Source organism: Asterias amurensis, chromosome 17, assembly GCF_032118995.1.
Source record: "Asterias amurensis chromosome 17, ASM3211899v1".
NCBI classification, from domain to species: domain Eukaryota; kingdom Metazoa; phylum Echinodermata; class Asteroidea; order Forcipulatida; family Asteriidae; genus Asterias; species Asterias amurensis.
Window position 1 is genome coordinate 4,519,645 of NC_092664.1, and position 21,989 is coordinate 4,541,633.

The following is a 21,989-nucleotide window of genomic DNA, read 5'->3' on the forward strand; positions in this document are numbered from 1 at the left end:
AATGGTCATGTACAACTACTCAATGTACATGTACAATGTATATATGTACATGTGCGCAAACAGAAGCACACGGCACAAGTGACTTCAAAACACACCACTGTTTTTATGAGTTTTGGCGCTGAGTTGAGAGAAAGACATTCAACAAAGTAACAGGTAAATTGACACTTTAAATGGTAATGTACATGTACTTTTATTTGTACGTAATTCTCTGTTCCTTGCCATTCCTTGTCACGTTTTAGTTTTTAGTTAGACTACCGACCATGCCAACACCAAGTCCGTTGTTGCATAACGCGTCGGCAGCAGGGTATCTAGCCCTGGTCCAGTACTTACTGCATACATGTACTAAGTAGATGTAGTGGCCTGGTATTTTTGTAGGCTAGGTGTAAGAATAAATACTCTCTACAATGTGAACACACAATTCATTTCATGTTTATGTTTATACCTGTTTCAGTAGGCAGTTTCAGTGAAATTAAATGCAAGTTATTTTTTCTCTGACAAGATGTGGTCTGTTAAGGTGTATTCTATGTAAAATTTTGAAATCGGATGTTTGGTTGCAGAGATATACCGTTATTAATGAGCGTGGATCGTGCAAAAAACGTACCTGTGTTCAAGTTCAATTATGTTTTTCTTCATATCGGCCACGGCCAAGTTTAACGCACAGTCTATGGCAAAAGAGGGCGCACTATATGACGAGCGCCCTCTACCAATGGGGAGGTTTGCAGACTGTGCGACGTACATGTACATATACGTACGTATGTAATTTAGGTCATTCAGTTACATTGTTTGTAACTGACCCATGGTTACAGAGTGATACCTCATTTTGTTCACAGATCTGCACCTTTCTGCAGTTCAACATGGTTATTTACAATGAATGTGTAGTGTTCAATTCTGTATAAATGCACTTTTTATACAAAAATTTAATCCTTTGAACATTCCTTCCACTTGTAGTGGTAGGAACATATATCATTAGGTCGAGCAAACAATAGACCAATCAGAGCAAGAGGTTGTTTTTTTGTGAATTCTTTCAATTCTGATGTGAATGTTGCCTGATGGTAGAGGGGGAGGGGGTTAGACCAGACAAGTGCTCCAGAGTTGCGTCAACCAAATTCTGAATTAAGTACATGAAAATGTCGTCGTCTGAAACAGTTAAGAGCAACTGTACGCGCTAGAAGTTCAAAGATTGACTGTTGCAGTCGGTCAGAACAACTCTGGAGCGCCTTGGTTTCAGACGTTGATCTTGTCATGAGCCGAACCTAATGTAAATGTTATGTTAAGTTTGCCTGTCTGAAACCAAAGTTTACTTGGGTCAACCTAGAGTCGCTCCTAATCTATTCAGTCTCTGGAGCGCCTGTCTGAACCGGGTGTTAAAGTCACTGAAATGGCATCAACATTAAAAAGATAGATATTCTAGAGACCAATAATCAATTACTTTTGTGTCACTTAGAGAGGTGAGATCTCACAGTCACCAGGAGTGTTCATCTACCTTGTACAGTTGTGGATGTGTTGTTCATGTACACTAAAAAAGATTGTGGATAAATGTGCATTAAAGCCATTGGACAGTTTCGGTAAACAGTATTGTCCAAGGCCCACACTTCGTGTATCACAACTTATATGTAAAATAACACACCTGTGAAAATTTAGGCTCAATTGGTTTTCGGAGTCGGGAGAAAATAACGGGAAAACCCACCCTTGTTTCCGCACGTTTCGCCGTGTCATGACATGTGTTTAAAATAAATCCGTAATTCTCGATATCGAGAATTGATATTGTTTTAATGTTTTCTCAAAAAGTAAAGCATTTCATGGAATAATATTCCAAGAGAAGTCTTTCACCATTACCTTCTGTAAACCTTGTAAGTTAATCTGTGAACTTTAAAAAGAGTTCTGTTCCGAAAGTGTCCAATGGCTTTTACATCATGATCTACACGTAACTATGCATGTAAATGTGTACAGTGCATGCAAGTGTCCTCTATACAGAAGGAATATGAAATGTTATACTTTACATCTCAACCTCTTTCTCTTATTAATTTGTTTGTTTGAATCAATCACTATCACGTTTTTGGACTGAATATGTACATATATGTATTAGTTTAGTTTTAGTACACTTTACACTGGCATTGCAGTATACAAATAGATAAATTAAGATACAAGTAATCAAATTATGTATAATCTGTAGTGAGAAAAACTTAAACACAATGTTGTCCAATATCATACTTTAACTTAATTTGCATTCACCAAGGTACACACTTCATACAAATTCAATTGAATTTCATGTTTAACATGTTATAATATCACTTCTTCATCCCCATGACACATTGTTTTGGGGTTTTGAAATATCTGCACTTAGCTTGCAGCCTTCATTCGTGGATTCTAGGCTGGACATTTAGTCACCCATTTACTATACACAACATATTTTTTGTACACACTAAGATCAGTCAACCCAAGTTGTTGCATTGTCGCATATTTGAGTCGTGCTATAAAACCGCATGTTTGATTTGACACACTACGTGTACCAAAACAAATTCAGAACCATCATATGAACTTTGGGGTAAATTTTGTGAAAACCATTCCCGAACCAAACTGGTTGAAATATACAATTCAGTTTCTTTCTGAAAACCATCAACAATGTCTAGCCAAAAGATTTGTATTGATCAAAGTACTATTTGAACAAATTATTCTCATGTTGATATTACTATTCTCAATAATAAAGTATTAGTTGAATCAAATAATCAGGATATCACACTCTACAATTTGTATCATTAAATTTGGTTACGAAATATCTGTCTTCTGAGTAAGTTTTCTGCTGCATTGAACTCATCATGCCATGAATGGCAGTGCATTTTATTACAAGTATTGCTGTTTTTGCTTGATGGAGTGTTTTGTTCATTTTAAACCCATGGGGTGAAGTACAATAACAATTCTTGTATGTTATTTGTCACATGTTTTCAGAGCTGATGTGAATAAAATAATATTTTGTCAGAAGATAATGATTTTGTTGCCCAACTGTTTACTTCAGCTTGAGTGTTGGTTGTGGTCCAGCAAAATGTTTGTTGATGTCTTTACTCATGCTGATAGATTTGAACTGAATAGTCTGTAGCCACAACCAGATCACCAGCTGGTGTGAATGTGAGACCAGAGGGAAAAGCACAATCCTTGATGATACATCCAATGTACTTGCCATCAGGACTGTAATGATGGATCTCACCTAGTGATGAGTATGGTCCTCTCTGTACAGCAACATCGATGCTCCCATACTTGTCACAACACACACCATGAGGCCTCCCAGACTGATCGATATCTACTGAGAATACCATTTCACGATTGTAGGTTACTGATACTAACCTTCTGCTTTTCCAGTTGGTGTAGATGAGTCTTTGTTTGTGGGTAGTCAAGTTTTCATCAATCCCTGGAGCAGACAGTGTTCTGATGAGGGATCCATCTGGTTTGTGTAGAGAGATCTCTGCCTTGTCTTCATAACCCACTGCTATCAGATTGTTGTCATCCACTGCAATACATGATGGTTTACTGCCTGGATTGAACTGATGGAGGAGCTGATAATTCCTGTTGAAGATCTTGACTGTTTCTTTATCTAGAACAATGAGCTCATCATTCTTATTCACAGTCATACTGCGTAATCTGGTAATACCTTGGATTGGTAGTTCTTGTGAGACAACATAGGATTGAGGGTTGCTCTCTGCTGGTATTTTAATCAAGCTGGTTTTATTCCAAAGTGCCACAACAATATCTCTATTAGAGTATGCAGCAACATCCTCTGCATTAATCGTCGCCATCTTTTGTTTCATGTTCTTGTATTTTTTCATTTCTGTTTTTAATGTCCATTTATCTTTTTTGAAGTGTTTCATGGATTGAAATGTTGGCTTTCTAGCCTGAGCAGAAGTTGCTGATTCTACTTGTTGTTCATCTTTCAGCACCAGTCTCCCTAGTGAGTTCTGGCCTTCTTTAAAGTCCATATAAGTCAACCCATCTGGTACTTTTGTTGATTTCTTCTCTCTGTATTCTTTGAGGTCTTGTAAGAGTTGTTTTATGTGATGTACAATCTTGATCTGTTGATCCATGAGTTGATTTACCTCATCCTGCTTGTGCTCTGCTTTGTTTATCTCTTTGCTGTTTGTAGCTCGTGCAGTTTCCATTGTCTTGACTCTGTCTTTATAAATCTGTTCTGCCTCTTGCATCAGTTTCTGCTTCTCCTCTCTGATCCTGGCAGCCACCTTGGCAATCTCCTCATCAGCCTTCTTGGAGATTTTCTCTTTGGTGGCAGCAAACATAGAGTCTAGTTTGTTATGAGACGTGTCTATGTCTTGAATGGCAATGGTGAAGGTCGTGATGCTCTGTCTTACTTCTGCTAGAAGTTCTGACGCATGTTGTTTACTTTTGTCTGAAGCTTCACTCAGTTCTATTACAGGGTGTGTTCTGTGGTCTTTAGCAATGCAAGTTGTACATATCAGTTTCTTGCATGTTTCACAGTACATGATAAGATCCTTGCCAGTATGCTTGCTACACTTGGAAACAAACTCCTGACTGGGTACTTGTTTTTCTTGCTGCTGTTTCAGTCGGGTTTCCTTTGTTTCAATTGCTTCTATCAATGACATGGTTTTAAAGTCTGTTTTCAGACCATCAATGCCATTTTCTTTTAAAAGAGTTTCTTGTCTACACACTGGACATGAAAGCCTTGTAGTACTTTGACTATTCTGTCTGAGTTGTTGAAGGCATTCAATACAAAATGAATGAGAACACTCCAGTAGTTTGGGTTGCTTGAAGCGTCCACTGCAAATTGGACATTCAAGATGATCCTGACTTATCTCTTCTAGCACTGACTGAACTGTTATATTGGATGCCATTTTGTTGGAAGTTGCTTCAATGATGATCTGTAAAGTAAAAGAAGAAATTGACTCAATTAGATAATATCAACAATGTACATATCCTGGTAGTTCCCTCATCAATGCAAGACTTGATTTCTTGACCGTATTACACTCCTTTGCATAAAGTTAAGGATTTTTAAATTGACTGATTTCATAACAGGTCTTGATTTTTGTTCTACGTTCTATGGTGACCAATCAAGTAGATAATTTACACGGTCATACTAAACTGCATGTCGATAAAGTTACATACATATTACAAGATCAAAGAAGTATAAGACTAGATGCCTCTTTTGCAGGTTGCAATACTTGAGCAGCTATGTTAAGTTGGAGAGGTTGGAGGGAAACCCCAGTCAGGGAAAACCCATGCAATGAGGTAGGGACTGAAAACACATTCCTCATTCAAGGCTTTGGGCGACGATTTGAACCAGGGTCCACAGAGGGTGAAAGACAGGGAAAGAAACCACTGAGCCAAGTTGATTTCAAATATAGCATGCACCAATAGAAATCACAGTTTGTAAAATGATCCATGAAAATATCTTGACTTTATTTAAGTGAACAGAGTACTGCTTTGTTTCCTTCCATGAATGGCGCACGTCCCTACCCCCCAAATAGATAGAAAACAGAACAACTGCCTCATGAATGTTTTGAATATAGTTTTAACCCTTTGGTGCACATGGCGTCCGCTAGCGACCACCAAAAGAACACGTCAAATTGTACTTTTATAAATAGTCATTACTTAAAAACTACAACCCCCCATACATACTGCCCTCATCAGTTTTCATTTGGTGTAATATTCAACAGTGTGTGCTATTGAAATTTGTTAAATTAATCTGTGCACCAAAGGGTAAATGCTGTACTCAGCAAGATATAAGCGTTGATTTTCTGTGCACATATTTAGTATTTTTAAAGCCTTCTTTAAGGGAAGTGGAAAAGACTAGTGCAAATGTTTCCTTATTGCATCATGATTTTTATGTTGTTAAATGCTTATTTCAGCTTGAATTTTATTCTGGTCCAGCATAATGTTTGTTGTTGATGTCTTCACTCATGCTGATAGGTTTTAACTGAATTGAATGTAGCCACAACCAGATCACCAGCAGGTGTGAATGTGAGACTATTGGGATAAAAACAATCCTTGATGATACATCCAATGTACTTGCCATCAGGACTGTAATGATAGATATCACCTGATGATGAGTATGGTCCTCTCCGTACATCAACATAGATGTAGATGCTACCATCCTTGTCACAACACACACCATGAGGCCTCCAAGACTGATTGATATCTACTGAGAATACCATTCCACCATTGTAGGTTACTGATACTAACTTACTGTCTTTCCAGTTGGTGTAGATGAGTCTCTGTTTGTAGGTAGTCAAGTATCCACCAATCCCTGGAGCAGACAGTGTTCTGATGAGGGATCCATGTGGTTTGTGTAGAGAGATCTCTGCCTTGTCATAATAACCCACTGCTATCAGATTGTTGTCACCCACTGCAATACATGATGGTTCACTGCCTGGATTGAACTGATGGAGGAGCTGATAATTCCTGTTAAAGATCTTGACTGTTCCACTATCTAGAACAATGAGCTCATCATTCTTATTCACAGTCATACTGGCTATACCTTGGATTGATAGTTCTTGTGGAATGATAGTAGGTTGAGGATTGCTCTCTGCTGGTATTGTAATCAAGCTTGTATAATCCATATCTGACACAACAATATCACTGTTGAGAGTATGCAGCAACATCCCATGCATGAATCACCACCATCTGTTGTGTCATGTTCTTGTATTTATTAAATTTCTGTTTTTAATGTCCATTTGTCTTGTTTCATGGATTGAAGTGTTGGCTTTGTGGCCTGAGCAGAAGTTGCTGATTGTACTTGTTGTTCATCTTTCAGCACCAGTCTCCCTAGTGAGTCCTGGCCTTCTTTAAAGTCCATATAACTCAACCCATCTGGTACTTTTGTTGATTTCTTCTCTCTGTATTCTTTGAGGTCTTGTAAGAGTTGTTATATTTGACGTTCAATCTTGATCCTTCGATCCATGATGAGTTGATTTACCTCATGCTGCTTGTGTTCTGCTTTGTTCATATCTATGTTGTTGGTAGCTCTTGCAGTTTGCATTGTCTTGACTCTGTCTTTATAAATCTGTTCTGCCTCTTGCATCAGTTTCTGCTTCTCCTCTCTGATCCTGGCAGCCACCTTGGCAATCTCCTCATCAGCCTTCTTGGAAATTTTTTCTTTGGTGGCAGCAAACATAGAGTCTAATGTCTTACGAGACATGTCTATTTCTTGAATAGCAATGTTGTAGGTATTTATTTTATGTATTAATTCTGCTACAAGTTCTGTGGCGCTTTGTTTGCATTTGTCTGAAGCTTCATTAATTTCAATCAGAGAATGGGTTTGATGGTCTTTTGAAATGCAAGTTGTGCATACCAACTTTTTGCAATTGTTACAAAACATAAGATCTTTGTCAGTATGCTTGCTACATTTGGTTACAAGTTCTTTTCCAGGAAGTTGTTTTAGTTGAGTTTCCTGTTTTTCAAAAGCTTCTATCAAGGAAAGGGTTTTAAAGTCTGCTTTCAGACCCTCAATGCCATTTTGTTTTAACAGAGTTTTCTGTCTACACACTGGACATGAAAGCCTCTGTTTATGTGCCAGACAGACACGCAAAAATGGTAACTTGCAAACTGAAAGTTGATTTCAGGTTCAATATTCAGGATACAATACACCCACATAGACATACAACAATGGCGCATGTATAATGTAGGCCTACCATGTACCAGTCAGATATTTAGTACACGGTTCAGTTATTTCTTTGTATACTGCACCTAGCTGTTGGTTGTCTCTTTGTACGAGTCAGACAGCCTAAAGTACTCATTTGTGACTCTAGGAGGAAATCAAAGTTTGAAGTGAAATGAAATTTGAAGTTTTAAAGTTTATATTTTTGAGTTCAACATTACAACAGACATGCACATTGCACAGTCAAACTAAAAGACTGAACCTAACGCTTGTTTCACTTTCTCCTAAGTAATGAGTTGAATGAGAAACCTTGAAAGTTCTTCAGTCGTTTCCAGGAGCGGTGGATTGGACATTCCTTTTTATGATGATGTATCAACTTGGAACTTTGGCCACTTACAGGTAGATTGATAAGAAAGAATGAGTCTCAGAAGTATGACACTGGTGCCTGTTGAATGAGCTAAAACAGCTTTTGCATTAAATCTTCTTGTATAAAACTTGCCTCTGACACTGACAGGCAGATTCATATAAAATAATAAAACTCATCATGAAAGCATTGAGTGTCCATAAGTTCTCTTTCAAATGATGTATCAACATGAAACTTGTATCAAATCTTGCCACTGACATAGTGACAGGCAGACTTATAAAATAATAAAACTCATCATGAAAGCATGACAGTTTTTTTTTAAATGATGTATGGACATGAAACTCAATTAAATTGTGCCACTGACTGGCAAAATGTGTATGAAAGAGTTAAACTCTTAAATTAAGACAATGGTTCTGGTTGAATGAGCTAAGACAATAGAACAAGTGCAACTTTGATACATTTATATTTATCCTACCACCAAGAGGGGAAAGTATAGTTCATGTATTGTTAATTATTTTCTGGCTGAGTACATTTCTAAGATTTGTAACTCTACCTGTACAAACAAACTGCAATCACATGACGTATACAATGTATTAGGTGTATGAATTTAATCATTTTGTTCCTTGTCTATGTGTTTCTCTACTTAGTCTACCCATGGAGGTAGAATTAGAACAATTCAACCTCCATGGTCTACCCTACTGTACAAGACTGTAGGGATTCATACAAACATCATCATTGGTACTGTTCAGTATCACTTTGAATGCTGCCCTCATGCGGCAAATACATTGACACCATAACTTTGCTGTGCTGATTTTGGTGCCCTGCGGCCTATACACATATCAGCTTATTATGCCACAGATTCGGCTTTCTGCAATTCATGTGTCTACTAAAACAAACTCATTATCCTTAAAAAAAATCTGAACAAAATCAACTCTGATAATAATAAGCTGTAAATAAGAGTAAACTGTTGGGTAATGTACTAATCCTTTTTTGAGGTAGTGTTGGCTTTGAAAAGCCCTTTAGTTTGGTCTCGACTTTTCAAACAGTTCACTCTGCTAGTCTAGAGCAAAGAACATCACTTTAACTCGATCCCTGATTCTGACTAATCTTATAATCAACTTACTTGAATTATGACAGAAGAAGATGGTTAGAAACACAGCATCCAATCTGTTAGATGAGTAGGATATTCAAGCAATGATCCGTTGGACTATTACACAGTGACACTCCCTACCTGGTACTGGTTTAAGTCTGACTGTGAACATTGCAAAACGTGGAAATACCAAATTCTATATTTAAGTCTTTGTGTTGTGTGAATGAAGTGTAGTATGCATGGATAACTTTGAGTCAGCTTTTCAGATTCAAACTAGGCAGGGTATTCTTATGATAAATATCAATATTGTACTGTTGTGTTTAGGTCACGAAGGTCTTACATGTATTTACGCTGTATCTATGGTTTTTGAAATGAGTGAGTGTATGGGGCTTGGGTTTGTTACTGTAGGATCACCTCGTTGGCTGTACATTGCGCATTGTGTGTAGGTTCTGTCCCAACTTAACAATCATCCCAACTATAGTTGGGTTGGGACCAACTTGTGTTATGACGGGTGCTTTGTGCACAGTTTCTTCACACAATCAGGCAAACCCAGTTATACTCAAGTTGGGACTGGTCCCAACTATAGTTGGGTTGATTCTAGAGTTGGGACGGGACCAAATTGTGTTATGACGGATGCATTGTGCACAGTTTCTTCACACAATCAGGCAAACCCAGTTAGACTGGTCCCAACTATAGTTGGGTTGATTCTAGAGTTGGGACGGGACCAACTTGTGTTATGCCCTATGTATTTCTCGTTTGTGGGAATTCCCAGTTTCTATATTTAGCATTTGTGTTGTACACTGTGCTATGTGATTGTCATTTACTGTACAGATACTCATACTGCATTACACACTGACTTTGACGAATAACCTTAACCTCTGACCGGTTCATATAAAACTGGGACTGTGTTTGTATTGTGAAAGAGATTGGCATTTACATGTATTCTATTGTGGGAGCTTTCAGAGTTCCCTTAGTGGGAAGATTTTCTAAACATCGGACAACCAAACAAACACTCTAGGCCTAAATTGACGTGCCAAACTGAATCATCCTAATTTGTATCCCCCACTTTTTTGAAATGACAACAACTTTGGAAAAATCAGTTTTTGTCCATGCAGCCCTTAGAGCCCCAGACCCAGCCCTTTAGGCCCTCACCCTACCCCCTAGACCAAAGTTAACTCCCACCCTTGGCTAGACCTTAATCCCCACATCAGTTTCACCCTGTTTCTTTAGACTCCATGTTTTTTCTAAAGATGATTTAAATAAAAACATTTTACAGTAGGCCCTACTGTTTGTAAACTTTTAGCCCTTTATAAATTGTAGAATGAACGACCTGTAACTATTGATTAGCGGGCCAGGTTGATGCGAGTTGTTCTTAGCAAGTGGGAAAGCGTTCTGATCGACACTGTGTTATAATTAGTTATTACATGTAGCTCATGTGTAAATCTTCACCTTTAAGAAAAGTTTAAAACAAATGTTGTCTTCTTTGTTTTTCCATTGCAGCAATTGAACTTGCTTTGGATGAACCAGATGAACCAGTGGAAATGGGGGAGCCAGCAGCTTCACACTTCATGATAATAGAGTCTGCATGTTGGTTGTTCACAAGATGGATGGCACTGCGATCTCTTGGAGCTCCATTTCATGAAAGGGTAAGTGCACCTTTTGGGATTTATCTTAATCAATCTATGACTGACTAAGTGGGAGAGGATCAAGAGGCTGTTGATGAGTAAATGACAAATTCAAAACAATGGGCAAAGAATGGTATAAGAAAACAGCTGCTGAACGTAACAACAAGTTGAGATGCAACTATCAAAAGGATGGTCCATGTGGAAAGGCTATGTAAAGGGGAGTATAGAGAGGGGGAGGGGGTTGCATATGGTATCATAAATGTCCGTTGTCCAGTTATGAATGTGTGGTGAAGAGGGGACTGGGCTTTGACAGCAAGTCTAGAATGCCTCAAAGTGGACGACAAAATACAACTACAATCAATTCACTTGATATGTGAACTGGGACAGCTTGACCTTTTTTAAAACATTTTTTTTTACATCTTTTTTTTTTGTCCAACAACCAGCTGTCCATACTCGTTACTGGTGTCCCTACACTCTTCTACCAATGTCCCCACACTACAGAAGCTAGGCTTGTAACAAAGCTGTTAAAATACATACTAGCATAACAAGTTACTTGATAATGAGCAATGGAGAGCTGTTGATGGTCTAACACATTGTGAGAATTAAAGACTCCCTCTGAAGTCACGTAGGATTTGAAAAAAGAGGTAATTGCGCAGTAAAGTATTTGAATCTGTCAGAAAGACTTCAGCCCTGAAGCCTAAAGATTTACTGTAAAACTTACACTGTTAAAAATAATAATCCAATATTACTTGCTCAGGTAAACTAGGATTTTAAAAACTTCACAGTCCTTTTTATAGCATACATGTAGGTGAGGCATATCCTTTACTGTCCTGGAAACAAAAACACATATACATGGCAACTGTGTTTTCCTCATAGGATGGTTGACGCATTTCCTTAACTATCCGAGTGTACTATCCTAGTTAAGGAGTAAAAACAAATACATAGTAGGTGTTTTTTCCTTCTAGGTTGGTTGAGGCAATTCCTTAGTTATCCTAGGAGTATAAAATACATGTTAACATCTGTTTTTCTTCCTATTATGGTTGAGGCATTTCCTAAACCATCCTATAATTAAAAAGCACATAGCAACTGTATCTTTCCTCCTAGGATGGTTGAGGCATTTCCTCAACCATCATAAGAATAAAAAATACATGTTAAATGTTTTTTATTGCTAGGATGGTTAAGGAAATGCCTCAACCATCCTAGGAGAAAAAATACAGTTGCTATGTGTTTTTTAATCATAGGATGGTTCGGGAATTGCCTCAACCACCATAGGAAGAAAAAAGACATGTGAAACTTTTTTGTTCCTAGGATGGTTTATGCTTTTCCTCATCCAGTCTACGGATAATAAAAATATTTTAACTGTGTTTTTCCTCTTAGGATGAACAGGGCATTTCCTTAACTATCAATTTCATGCTCCTTCGCTGTGCTCATACGCATGTAAAACAGTTCTTTGGAAAGATGTTTCTGTTAGCGGACAAGGGACGTAGAGAAGAACAAGATGTGTCAATAAAGTAAAATAATTTTAAAAAATTACAAAGCGGACAAAAATAAAAGGTGTTCCACCTAAAAAGCTGTCTTTTCTAGCCTTTTGGTTATCTCCCTGGAAATTCCGGACATTAATTAAAGTCATTCACAGTTTAAGGTGGTGTACATATCGTTAACTATTCACATTGTAAGTCCCTTTTATTTGCTTCTTATGTGTTTCTTCAATAGGTTGTTCTGAGATATCCCAGTAATTACAATTGTTTATTGCAATTGTTCATATAAGGCAGGCCTATAACTTTTGGTAAGATTAAACCCTGCCTAGTAATCCTCTGGCTTTGAGTTGTACCATGTCGTTGTGCCTGAATAGGAGAGCCAAATTTATTGAAAAATATCAAGCAGTTCTTGTTGCATCAGATTTTTGTCAGGATTTCTGAATTTGTCAACAATGCATTTCACTTGTTCTAATGATATTGGTTGTTTTTGTGATGGGGGTTTGTGAAGATGTTCTAATGATATTGGTTGTTTTTGTGATGGGGGTTTGTGAAGATGTTCTAATGATATTGGTTGTTTGTGTGATGGGGGTTGGTGAAGATGTTTTTGACCCACTCTGAATAGTTACATGTAGCTGATCTATCAGTGAAACTACTGGTAACCGATAGCCTGTGCTGGTCTCACTCTTGGCTTGATTCTTGAGGATCCAGCGCCGAAGTTGAATGGGCAATCTTTTGGACCAGTGCCCTGGCATTCCGCAGCTGAAGCTAATGTCAGCATTTGGCATGCCTGTCCAAACCAAAAACAAATGAAAAACAAGAGCAGGAGCAAATGGAAACAATTTGATACATGTATGTACATGAAAGAAATCAAACTATTTCTTTGTGAAACTTGATAAGATTTTTGTGTATAAGATGCAAACACCGGGCGGGGTAACCAGGCCTGAACATATGGATTTGTTGTAACAACGCTATTTATACTCAGTCATGCATTGGTTTAATAGTGGCGCACTACGCTCACGTGACAATTACAGTGGGTGCACTCACGTGACAAGTCCATCGGGAGGCTGGGCGTCTATTGGTATGCGACTATCATTTGATTTAAACCAAATTTTCATGCTTCTTGGCTGCGCTCATACACATGAGAAAGGGTTTCACCCTAATGACTGACACTTACACAAGCTACAATACTAATCATTGTTTTGTTTCATCAGGTTTATTAAAGCATGGGAAAGTGCCGGTTGTATGTCGATTATGAACCGACACAAAGATAATGAGTTGAGCTAGGGTATGGGTGTTATCCAATAATATCGAAAATATCCAATGTCATTCATCAAATTTACTATTTGGAAATTTTTTGTTTATTACCTCAAAAAAGATAACGATCAGTCGTAGATCCATTCTTCATAATGAAGTTGCTGTTTATTGAGCGTCTTTGTCTTTTCTTATTGTCAATTTCCTTGAGAGCTGCTTCCTCTGCAATCTGAACCCTTTTTCTTTCTTCTGACGACTTCTTGGGTCGATCCTGCTTTATCCATATGTTGGATCGTGGTCCAGCCAGCCTTGCTTTCGTCTGCTATTTTGATCTTCCTCTTCCGTTCTGCTACTAGACTCCGCCTCCTGGATCGCGTCTATGACGTCCTGTATGTTACCTTTTTGGTGAAGTGCTACCATTATTTAATTGTCAAGGGCAACTTCCAATTGCCCACAGAAGTCGAATTGTGCAGCATTGCAGGGTCTCTTGAAATCTCTAGATTCCAGTTTTTTCTTTTCTTTTTTTAACTCTTTCAGCTCGGATTCGTTACATTATTTGGATGTATGTTGGATCTTATCCAACTTCTCGTTAAAATAGTCCTTGAATTTATCAAAAAGAGCATCAGGATTGAAACTTTGTTGATCGTCCTTGATATAACTTGTTCAGATTTAATTGGTCTTTTTACATTTGCTGACATAATGACCTTTGAACTAGATGATTACAAGAGGTCATTTTGGACAGGGTGGAATCATTCAACACAAAGAATTCATTCATTATTGATTGCGCTGTCATGGTATGCCATGTAAAAATGCATTTGAGTGGAGAAAACCAAATAAACGTATGATTGACCCTTTGACCCTGTGGTAGTCCACCTTCCTCATTCTAGAGTCGATCTTAACTGCTACATGTAGGCTAATGAGCTCACCCAGTGACAAGGAGCGATTAAACAAAACAGTGATTTGTATTATAATATTTATTTCAATGTTTACTCTCTGTTAGTTATAACTTGGAATGATAACGTACAAATTAAGAGTATTTAAAATATAGAAGAGCGAAATAGGTAAAACAAATAATGACTGATTCTTGTTACTTTAACCAAAGATTGTGTGCCATGTACATATTTCGAAGAAGAAAATGGAAGAAAAACATATACAAACTAAACAAGAGTACGTGAAATGCAGTATAGTCCTAAAAGACATTTAAGGGCACTGTACATGCTTGGTAATTACTCAAAATTTACCGTTAAACCTTACTTTGTAACGAGCAACGGAGAGCTATTGAAAGTACATGTATAAATCATTGTGAGAAACGACTCCCTCTGAAGTAATGTAGTTTTTGAGAAAGAGGTTATTTCTCATTAAAATAATAAAAACTCAACCAGAAGCCTTTTGTTCCTATCTGAAAGCACACTATTGTGTAGAGCAAGGGTGTGTGTCTTTCGTCATTTTCTTGCAATTTCAATGACCAAATGAGTCCCAATTTTCCAGGCTTGTTATCATATGCATATGTTGGGATACACCAAGTGAGAATATTGGTCGTTGACAGTTACCAAATGTGTTCAGTGCCTTTAAAGTGTAGGAACAGAGATTCTCTAGCTTTAGGCAAAAAATCTTGATCCAAAACTTATTTTAGAGAACACCAAAGTGATGAAATGAAAGGTGGAATTCATCATAGATAAACAAACAAACTGCCACAACATGCAGTTTGGTTAAGGCTGCTGTGACTAACAACAGTAAGAGCCACATGCATGGGATGACTCTCTCCAGGGTTGCACTCATCACCAAACATTTTACCTGTTACAAAGTTGACATCAAATTAAAGCTGCAAAGCTATATTGCCCGGACATGTATTCCAAAGCTATATTCTTACAAATATCATTACCATAATATATGGTATCTGGAGATAAAAAGGTAATAACAACTAAGTCTAGTCAATTAGGTCACTCTCCCTGTTACTCTAATTTTAATATGATAATATGGAAGTGTTATATAGCGCACGTATCTACCAAACAAGGTACTCAAGGCGCTGAGTATATACAAACTTTCAGAAAGATTGGTAATTGCAGTGATGAATCTTTGGTAACAAAGTCACTGTATGAGACATCTTCATGAAAACTACACAAATATGCATTTTTTCTGCAGTTACAGTGAATGTATAGTCTACAATTATTTGTAATGACATGTATTGGATGAAAATTGAATCTCTTGAACATTCCATTTGATCCAATTTAAGTGTGTAGATATATATACAAGAAAACTAAAATCATGTAACCTGTGAACATTTCATTTCAATGAGTGTTCCTGTTTATGAGATCCATGTAACCTGTGAACATTTCTTTGCAATGAGTGTTCATGTTGATGAGATATCGCCCTAAAATTCAGAGTGATTATGTCCAGGCAGGATGGATAATCAATATTCGGAACACATAATCTGAAAACTGTTACTGTCAGTAACTCTTCTCAAATTCAAACTGTTGAGCTAAATTACTGATATATTTTCCATGACAACATAATTTGAAACTGAAATAATTCTCAAAATTCTTTATACAATCAAAATCTGCTTTACTTCTAAATGACAATTACCAACAGTGTACAGTGTCTTTAAGTACAGAAATATCACAACCATACCTTTTATACTTACAGGTATAAACTATATTAATTTATAAACCACAATGGGAACTGACTAATATTTATAAACGATACAATGTTTGTGTGACCTAGAGAGGTGAGATCTTACAATGATCGGACTGTTGTAGTTTTTTGCTTTTGTCAGGGTTCCATGTTTGTGCTGATATTCCACAAAACGGCAAATTATTTCTGAAAATTAGTCATGCAGGTGATTCCAGAGGAAAAATTGTAGAAATGTAAGCCCAAGCAATAACTTTAATAAGACATTTACCATGTTATTTTTACTATTTATATTTTCTTGGCTGATGTTGGTGAACTGATACTTTAGTCAAGAAATTAAATTATGTGTTGCCGAAATGTTTATCTCAGCTTGAAAGTTATTGTGGTCCAGCATAATGTTTGTTTACGTCTTCACACATGCTGATAGATTTGAACTGATCTGTCTGTTGCCACAACCAGATCACCAGCTGATGTGAATGTGAGACAATTGGGAGCAGCACAATCCTTGATGATACATCCAATGTACTTGCCATCAGGACTGTAATGATGGATATCACCTGATGATGAGTATTGTCCTCTCCGTACAGCAACATAGATGCTACCATCCTTGTCACAACACACACCATGAGGATTCCCAGACTGATTGATATCTACTGAGAATACCATTCCACCATTGTAGGCTAATGATATTAACTTCTTGCCAAACCAGTTGGTGTAAATGAGTTGTTGTTTGTGGGTAGTCAAGTATCTACCAATCCCTAGAGCAGACAGTTTTCTGATGAGGTATCCATCTGGGTTGTGTAGAGAGATCTCTGCCTTGGTATAATTACCCACTGCTATGAGATTGTTGTCATCCACTGCAATACATGATGGTTCTCTGCCTGGATTGAACTGATGGAGGAGCTGATAATTCCTGTCGAAGATCTTTACGGTTTCATCATCTAGAACAATGAGCTCATCATTCTTATTCACAGCCACTTTGCTTGGTCTGGTAAGACCTTGGATTGATTGTTCTTGTGGAACATTATAGGATTGAGGGTTGCTCTCTGCTGGTATTGTAATCAAGCTGGTATTATTCCATATAGCCACAACAATATCACTATTAGAGTATGCAGCAACATCCCTTGCATTAATCTTCACAGTTGTTTGTGTCATGTTCTTGTATTTATTAATTTCTGTTTTCAATGTCCATTTATCTTTCAGCACCAGTCTCCCTAGTGATTTCTGCCCTTCTTTAAAGTCCATATAGCTCAACCCATCCGGTACTTTTGTTGGTTTCTTCTCTCTGTATTCTTTGAGGTCTTGTAAGAACTGTTCTATGTGATAAACAATCTTGTTCTGTTGATCCATGAGTTGATTTACCTCATCCTGCTTGTGTTCTGCTTTGTTTATCTCTTTGATGTTTGTAGCTCGTGCAGTTTCCATTGTCTTGACTCTGTCTTTATAAATCTGTTCTGCCTCTTGCATCAGTTTCTGCTTCTCCTCTCTGATCCTGGCAGCCACCTTGGCAATCTCCAGATCAGCCTTCTTGGTGATTTTCTCTTTGGTAGCAGCAAACATAGAGTCTAATGTCTTACGGGAGGTAACTATGTCTTGAATAGCAATGTTGAAGGTTGTGATACTCTGTCTTACTTCTGCTAGAAGTTCTGACGCATGTTGTTTACTTTTGTCTGAAGCTTCATTCAGTTCTATTGCAGGGTGCGTTCTGTGGTCTTTAGCAATGCAAGTTGTACATACCAGTTTCTTGCATGGTTCACAATACATGGTAAGAACCTTGACAGTATGCTTGCTACACTTGGAAACAAACTCCTGACTGGGTACTTGTTTTTCTTGCTGCTGTTTCAGTCGGGTTTCCTTTGTTTCAATTGCTTCTATCAATGAAATGGTTTTTGAGTCTGTTTTCAGACCATCAATGCCGTTTTCTTTTAAAAGAGTTTCTTTTCTACACACTGGACATAAAAGCCTTGTAGTACTTTGACTATTCTGTCTGAGTTGTTGAAGGCATTCAAGACAAAATGAATGAGAACACTCCAGTAGTTTGGGTTGCTTGAAGCGTCCACTGCAAATTGGACATTCAAGATGATCCTTTCTTATCTCTGCTAGCACTGACTCAGCTGTTATATAGGATGCCATTGTGAATGGAAGGACTTGCTGAAACGTGAAACTGTGATTTAAAATAGAAAACAGCTAATTTAGTTCAATGTATAATACCATCAGTGGAGGACTTGAGTACATGATCTTACTTGCCTTCAGTCATTGGTCAACACTTCTTCACTGATTGCAAAATGAGACACGCTTGTCAAAACCTACTGCTCTGTTACTTTCTTCATTTACTTCTCATAAGTTTAACAAAGGTATGTACATTTTTATTGTCATTTTTGTAAATTTACAAAGAGGCAATTCAAGCATATTTGTTTACTTGTACATGCCTTACTGTGTATAGGCCTTTTTGCCTACAGGTGACCTCAATCCTCCAATATCATTCTATCCTATGTCACTCCATTCCTAATGGTTTGGACTTGGATAAGATTGGGGTGTCATGCTAGTGGGGCTGATAGGGATTCAGGGGGAATGGTGTCTTTGATGATCCAAGCATAGAAAATGACGCAGAGAGTTTGTCATGAATTAGAATAAAAAGACATTTTTGAATGTTCAACCTAGCTGCCATTCATTGTTGTTCTACATTTCTTTTTTCAAAAGACAAATCTGTGTTCTTTTTTTGACAGTAATATTTCTCTTGACATGCTGTATGTGCCACATTCCATCAAAAGCACAATTCCATCACCATTCTGCTGTACTTTGCCTGAACCAGTGTTAAATGATAACTGATTTTAATTTTGGCCTATTGGTCTTTCTGAATCTGTTACACACCTTAAAGGCAGTGGACACTATTGGTAATTACTCAAAATAATTATTAGCATAAAACCTTTCTTGGTGCTGAGGAATAGGGAGAGGTTGATGGTATAAAACACTGAGAAACGGCACCCTCTGAAGAGCCATAGTTTTCGAGAAAGAAGTAATTTTCCACGAATTTGATTTCGAGACCTCAGATTTAAAACTTGAGGTCTTGAAATCAACCATCTAAACGCACACACCTTCGTGTGACAAGGGTGTTTTTTCTTTCATTCATATCTCGCAAGTTCGATGACCGATTTAGCTCAAATTTTCACAGGCTTGTTATTTTATGCATATGTTGATAAACACCAATTGTGAAGACTATTCTTTGACAATTACCAACAGTGTCCACTGCCTTTAACACAAATCATTTAATGTATGAATATATTGAAGACAGTGTTGGCTTCTACACTATATTTTATTTTAAAATTTAAACTCTGAGTAGGAAAATCTACTAGAAAAATCAACCACACTAGCTGAATGAACTACTGTTTTTAAAAGCATAGTGTGTAAAAACTCTGTTCCTTTGCAACACAGACATGCAACAATGGTAACTTGCAAACTGAAAGTTGATTTCAAGTTCAATATTCAGGATACAATACAACCACTCAGACATACAACAATGGTACATGTAGCTACAGGTACATGCAAACATAATGTAGGCCTACGTGTACAAGTCAGATATTTAGTACATGGTTCGGTTGTTTCTTTGTGTGCTGCACCTAACCATTGGTTGTTTCTTTGTGTGCTGCACCTAGCCATTGGTTGTTTCTTTGTATGCTGTACCTAGCCATTGGTTGTTTCTTTGTATGATTCATAGTATGCTGTACCAAGCTCTACCATTCAGCCAGTGTAATGTACTCATTTGTGACTCTCAGCATGTTAAGAGGAAATCAAAGCGTGAAGTAAAATTTAAGTTAAAGTTCTAAAGTTTATAACTTTGACTTAAACTTTACAACATACATACATGTATTGCACAGTCAAACTAACAGAATGAACCTAATTGATTTTATTTTCAGCTAATTGTATACAGTACATCTAACTAAGTTACTGAGATTTTCAAGACGAAGAGTGCAAAATTTGATTATTTAGCACAAACAAATTAAACATTGTGGCTAAAAAGTGAGACAAGACTGGAGGGATTTATAAATCTATACAAGCATCATATAGTACAACTTTAAATGCTATGTGGCTTATAGGTTGACACCATCACTCTACTTTGCTACTTTGCTGCTATACATGTATCATTTAGTACCACCTAGTAATGCTATCATAATGTGGCTTATAGATTGACACCATTACTATACTTTGCTGCTTTGCTGCTATACATGTAACATTTAGTACCACTTTGAATGCTATCCTAACGTGGGTTATAGGTTGACACCATCTCTACTTTGCTGCTTTGCTGCTTTGCTGCTATTCGTGTATCATTTAGTACCACTTTGACTGCTATCCTAATAAGGCTAAATGTTGATACAATTACTCCACTTTGCTGCTTTGCTGATTTTGGTGTCCAGAGCCCGATACACCTTGCTTATACAGTGTATACCAAAAGACTGGATTTGTATATAAAAAAAAATTATTTATTTCAAAAAAAAAAAATATCTGAACAAAGTCATTACTGATTGCCTTTGACTTGTCTTAATCAACTTACTTGAATTATGACAGAAGAAGATGGCTAGAAACACAGCATCCAATCTGTTAGATGAGTAGGATATTCAAGCAATGATCCGTTGGACTATTACACAGTGACACTCCCTACCTGGTTCTGCTATAAGTCTGACTGTGAACATTGCAAAACGTGGAAATACCAAATTCTATAACTAAGTCTTTGTGTTGTGTGAATGAAGTGTAGTATGCATGGACAACTTTGAGTCAGCTTTTCAGATTCAAACTAGACAGGGTATTCTTATGATAAATATCAATATTGTACTGTTGTGTTCAGGTCACGAAGGTCTTACATGTATTTACACTGGCTGGTTCTATGCTTATGATATGAGTGGGTGTATGGGGCTTGGGTTTGTTACTGTAGGATCACCTCGTTGGCTGTACATTGCGCATTGCGTGTAGGTTCTGTCCTAACTTAAGAATCATCCCACCTATAGTTGGGACTAGTCCAAATAGTGTTATGCCGGGTGTATTGTGCAGTTTCTTCACACAATCAGGCAAACCCAGTTATACTGAAGTTGGGACTGGTCCCAACTATAGTTGGGTTGATTCTAGAGTTGGGACGGGACCAACTTGTGTTATGGCGGGTGCATTGTGCGCAGTTTCTTTCATGCAATCAGGCAAACCCAGTTAAACTCAAGTTGGGACTAGTCCCAACTATAGTTTGGTTGATTCTAGAGTTGGAATGCAACCCAATGTACTTGGTTTGTACTACTAGTACTACTGCATTGTGCGCCTGGAGCATCAACTCAATGTTGGCTGTTGGTTATTAGACCTTGTACCTAATGCAAAACTAAGTCTAATTTCACAAAATGGGGTGATATTTTGAAACTATTATGCATATGTTATCTAGACAAAATTAATAGACAATAAAGGAAGGTGTTTGGGACACAACAAGTGTGAATCATATTGAAATACTGAGGCAGTTGAGTTGGGCTAGTCAATTTTCCTCATTCTAGATTAGATCTTATTGGTTTGACCCTCTCATTGATGTGTGATAAGCGCTGTATACTCACTGCTTTCATAATCCTGTGGGAGAAAAATGAACCTCAGACAGCAGATGGTTCTCAATTAGTTCTCATGAATGAGATTCTGAACATGGTGTAATGGATCATCATTGGTTGGAATTCTACTGGATTTCACTTTCACCTCATCTTACTCTTTCTCAACTTTGTTCTTTACAGAAGGAGAAGTCAAGTGTAGTTCAGTGTCTTGAGGATGAGGAGTGTGGGGGTCTAAAGCTGAAGCAGGTGATGTCACTGCTGGAGCATGAACTAGACCAAAGAAATCAGGTATGAGATGAGAGCAATCATTTGGTGTGTCTTAATTAGAGTCAAGAAGTAGGAGTGCAGACAAATCCACTGCCAAATGA

General features: G+C 37.5%; 3 protein-coding genes and 1 pseudogene across 3 annotated transcripts in view; all 4 read right to left on the reverse strand.

The window, feature by feature from the left end:
* Positions 1–160: 160 nt before the first annotated feature.
* On the reverse strand, positions 161–9,230 carry LOC139949422 (uncharacterized). Its single transcript, XM_071947751.1, has 2 exons — positions 9,106–9,230; positions 161–4,883 (listed from the first exon to the last, which is right to left on the reverse strand). The coding sequence occupies exon 2, from the start codon at positions 4,854–4,856 to the stop codon at positions 3,057–3,059; it is 1,800 nt and encodes a 599-aa protein (XP_071803852.1). The 5' UTR covers positions 4,857–4,883; positions 9,106–9,230; the 3' UTR covers positions 161–3,056.
* On the reverse strand, positions 5,916–13,573 carry LOC139950074 (uncharacterized; annotated as a pseudogene).
* The window catches only part of LOC139949426 (uncharacterized), a 45,795-nt gene continuing 37,283 nt past the window's right edge, over positions 13,478–21,989 (reverse strand). Inside the window, exon 2 of the mRNA XM_071947755.1 lies at positions 13,478–15,749. The gene's annotated coding sequence lies outside the window, so the exon portion shown is untranslated. The remainder of the gene's footprint in view (positions 15,750–21,989) is intronic.
* LOC139949429 (uncharacterized) lies at positions 15,747–20,720 on the reverse strand. The gene is made up of 2 exons (XM_071947757.1): positions 20,604–20,720; positions 15,747–18,218 (listed from the first exon to the last, which is right to left on the reverse strand). The coding sequence occupies exon 2, from the start codon at positions 18,185–18,187 to the stop codon at positions 16,466–16,468; it is 1,722 nt and encodes a 573-aa protein (XP_071803858.1). The 5' UTR covers positions 18,188–18,218; positions 20,604–20,720; the 3' UTR covers positions 15,747–16,465.

What these genes read in the sequence shown, in the direction of transcription:
- LOC139949422 (XM_071947751.1), bottom strand. Translation starts at nt 4,856, where the DNA reads ATGGCATCCAATATAACAGTTCAGTCAGTGCTAGAAGAGATAAGTCAG.
- LOC139949429 (XM_071947757.1), bottom strand. Translation starts at nt 18,187, where the DNA reads ATGGCATCCTATATAACAGCTGAGTCAGTGCTAGCAGAGATAAGAAAG.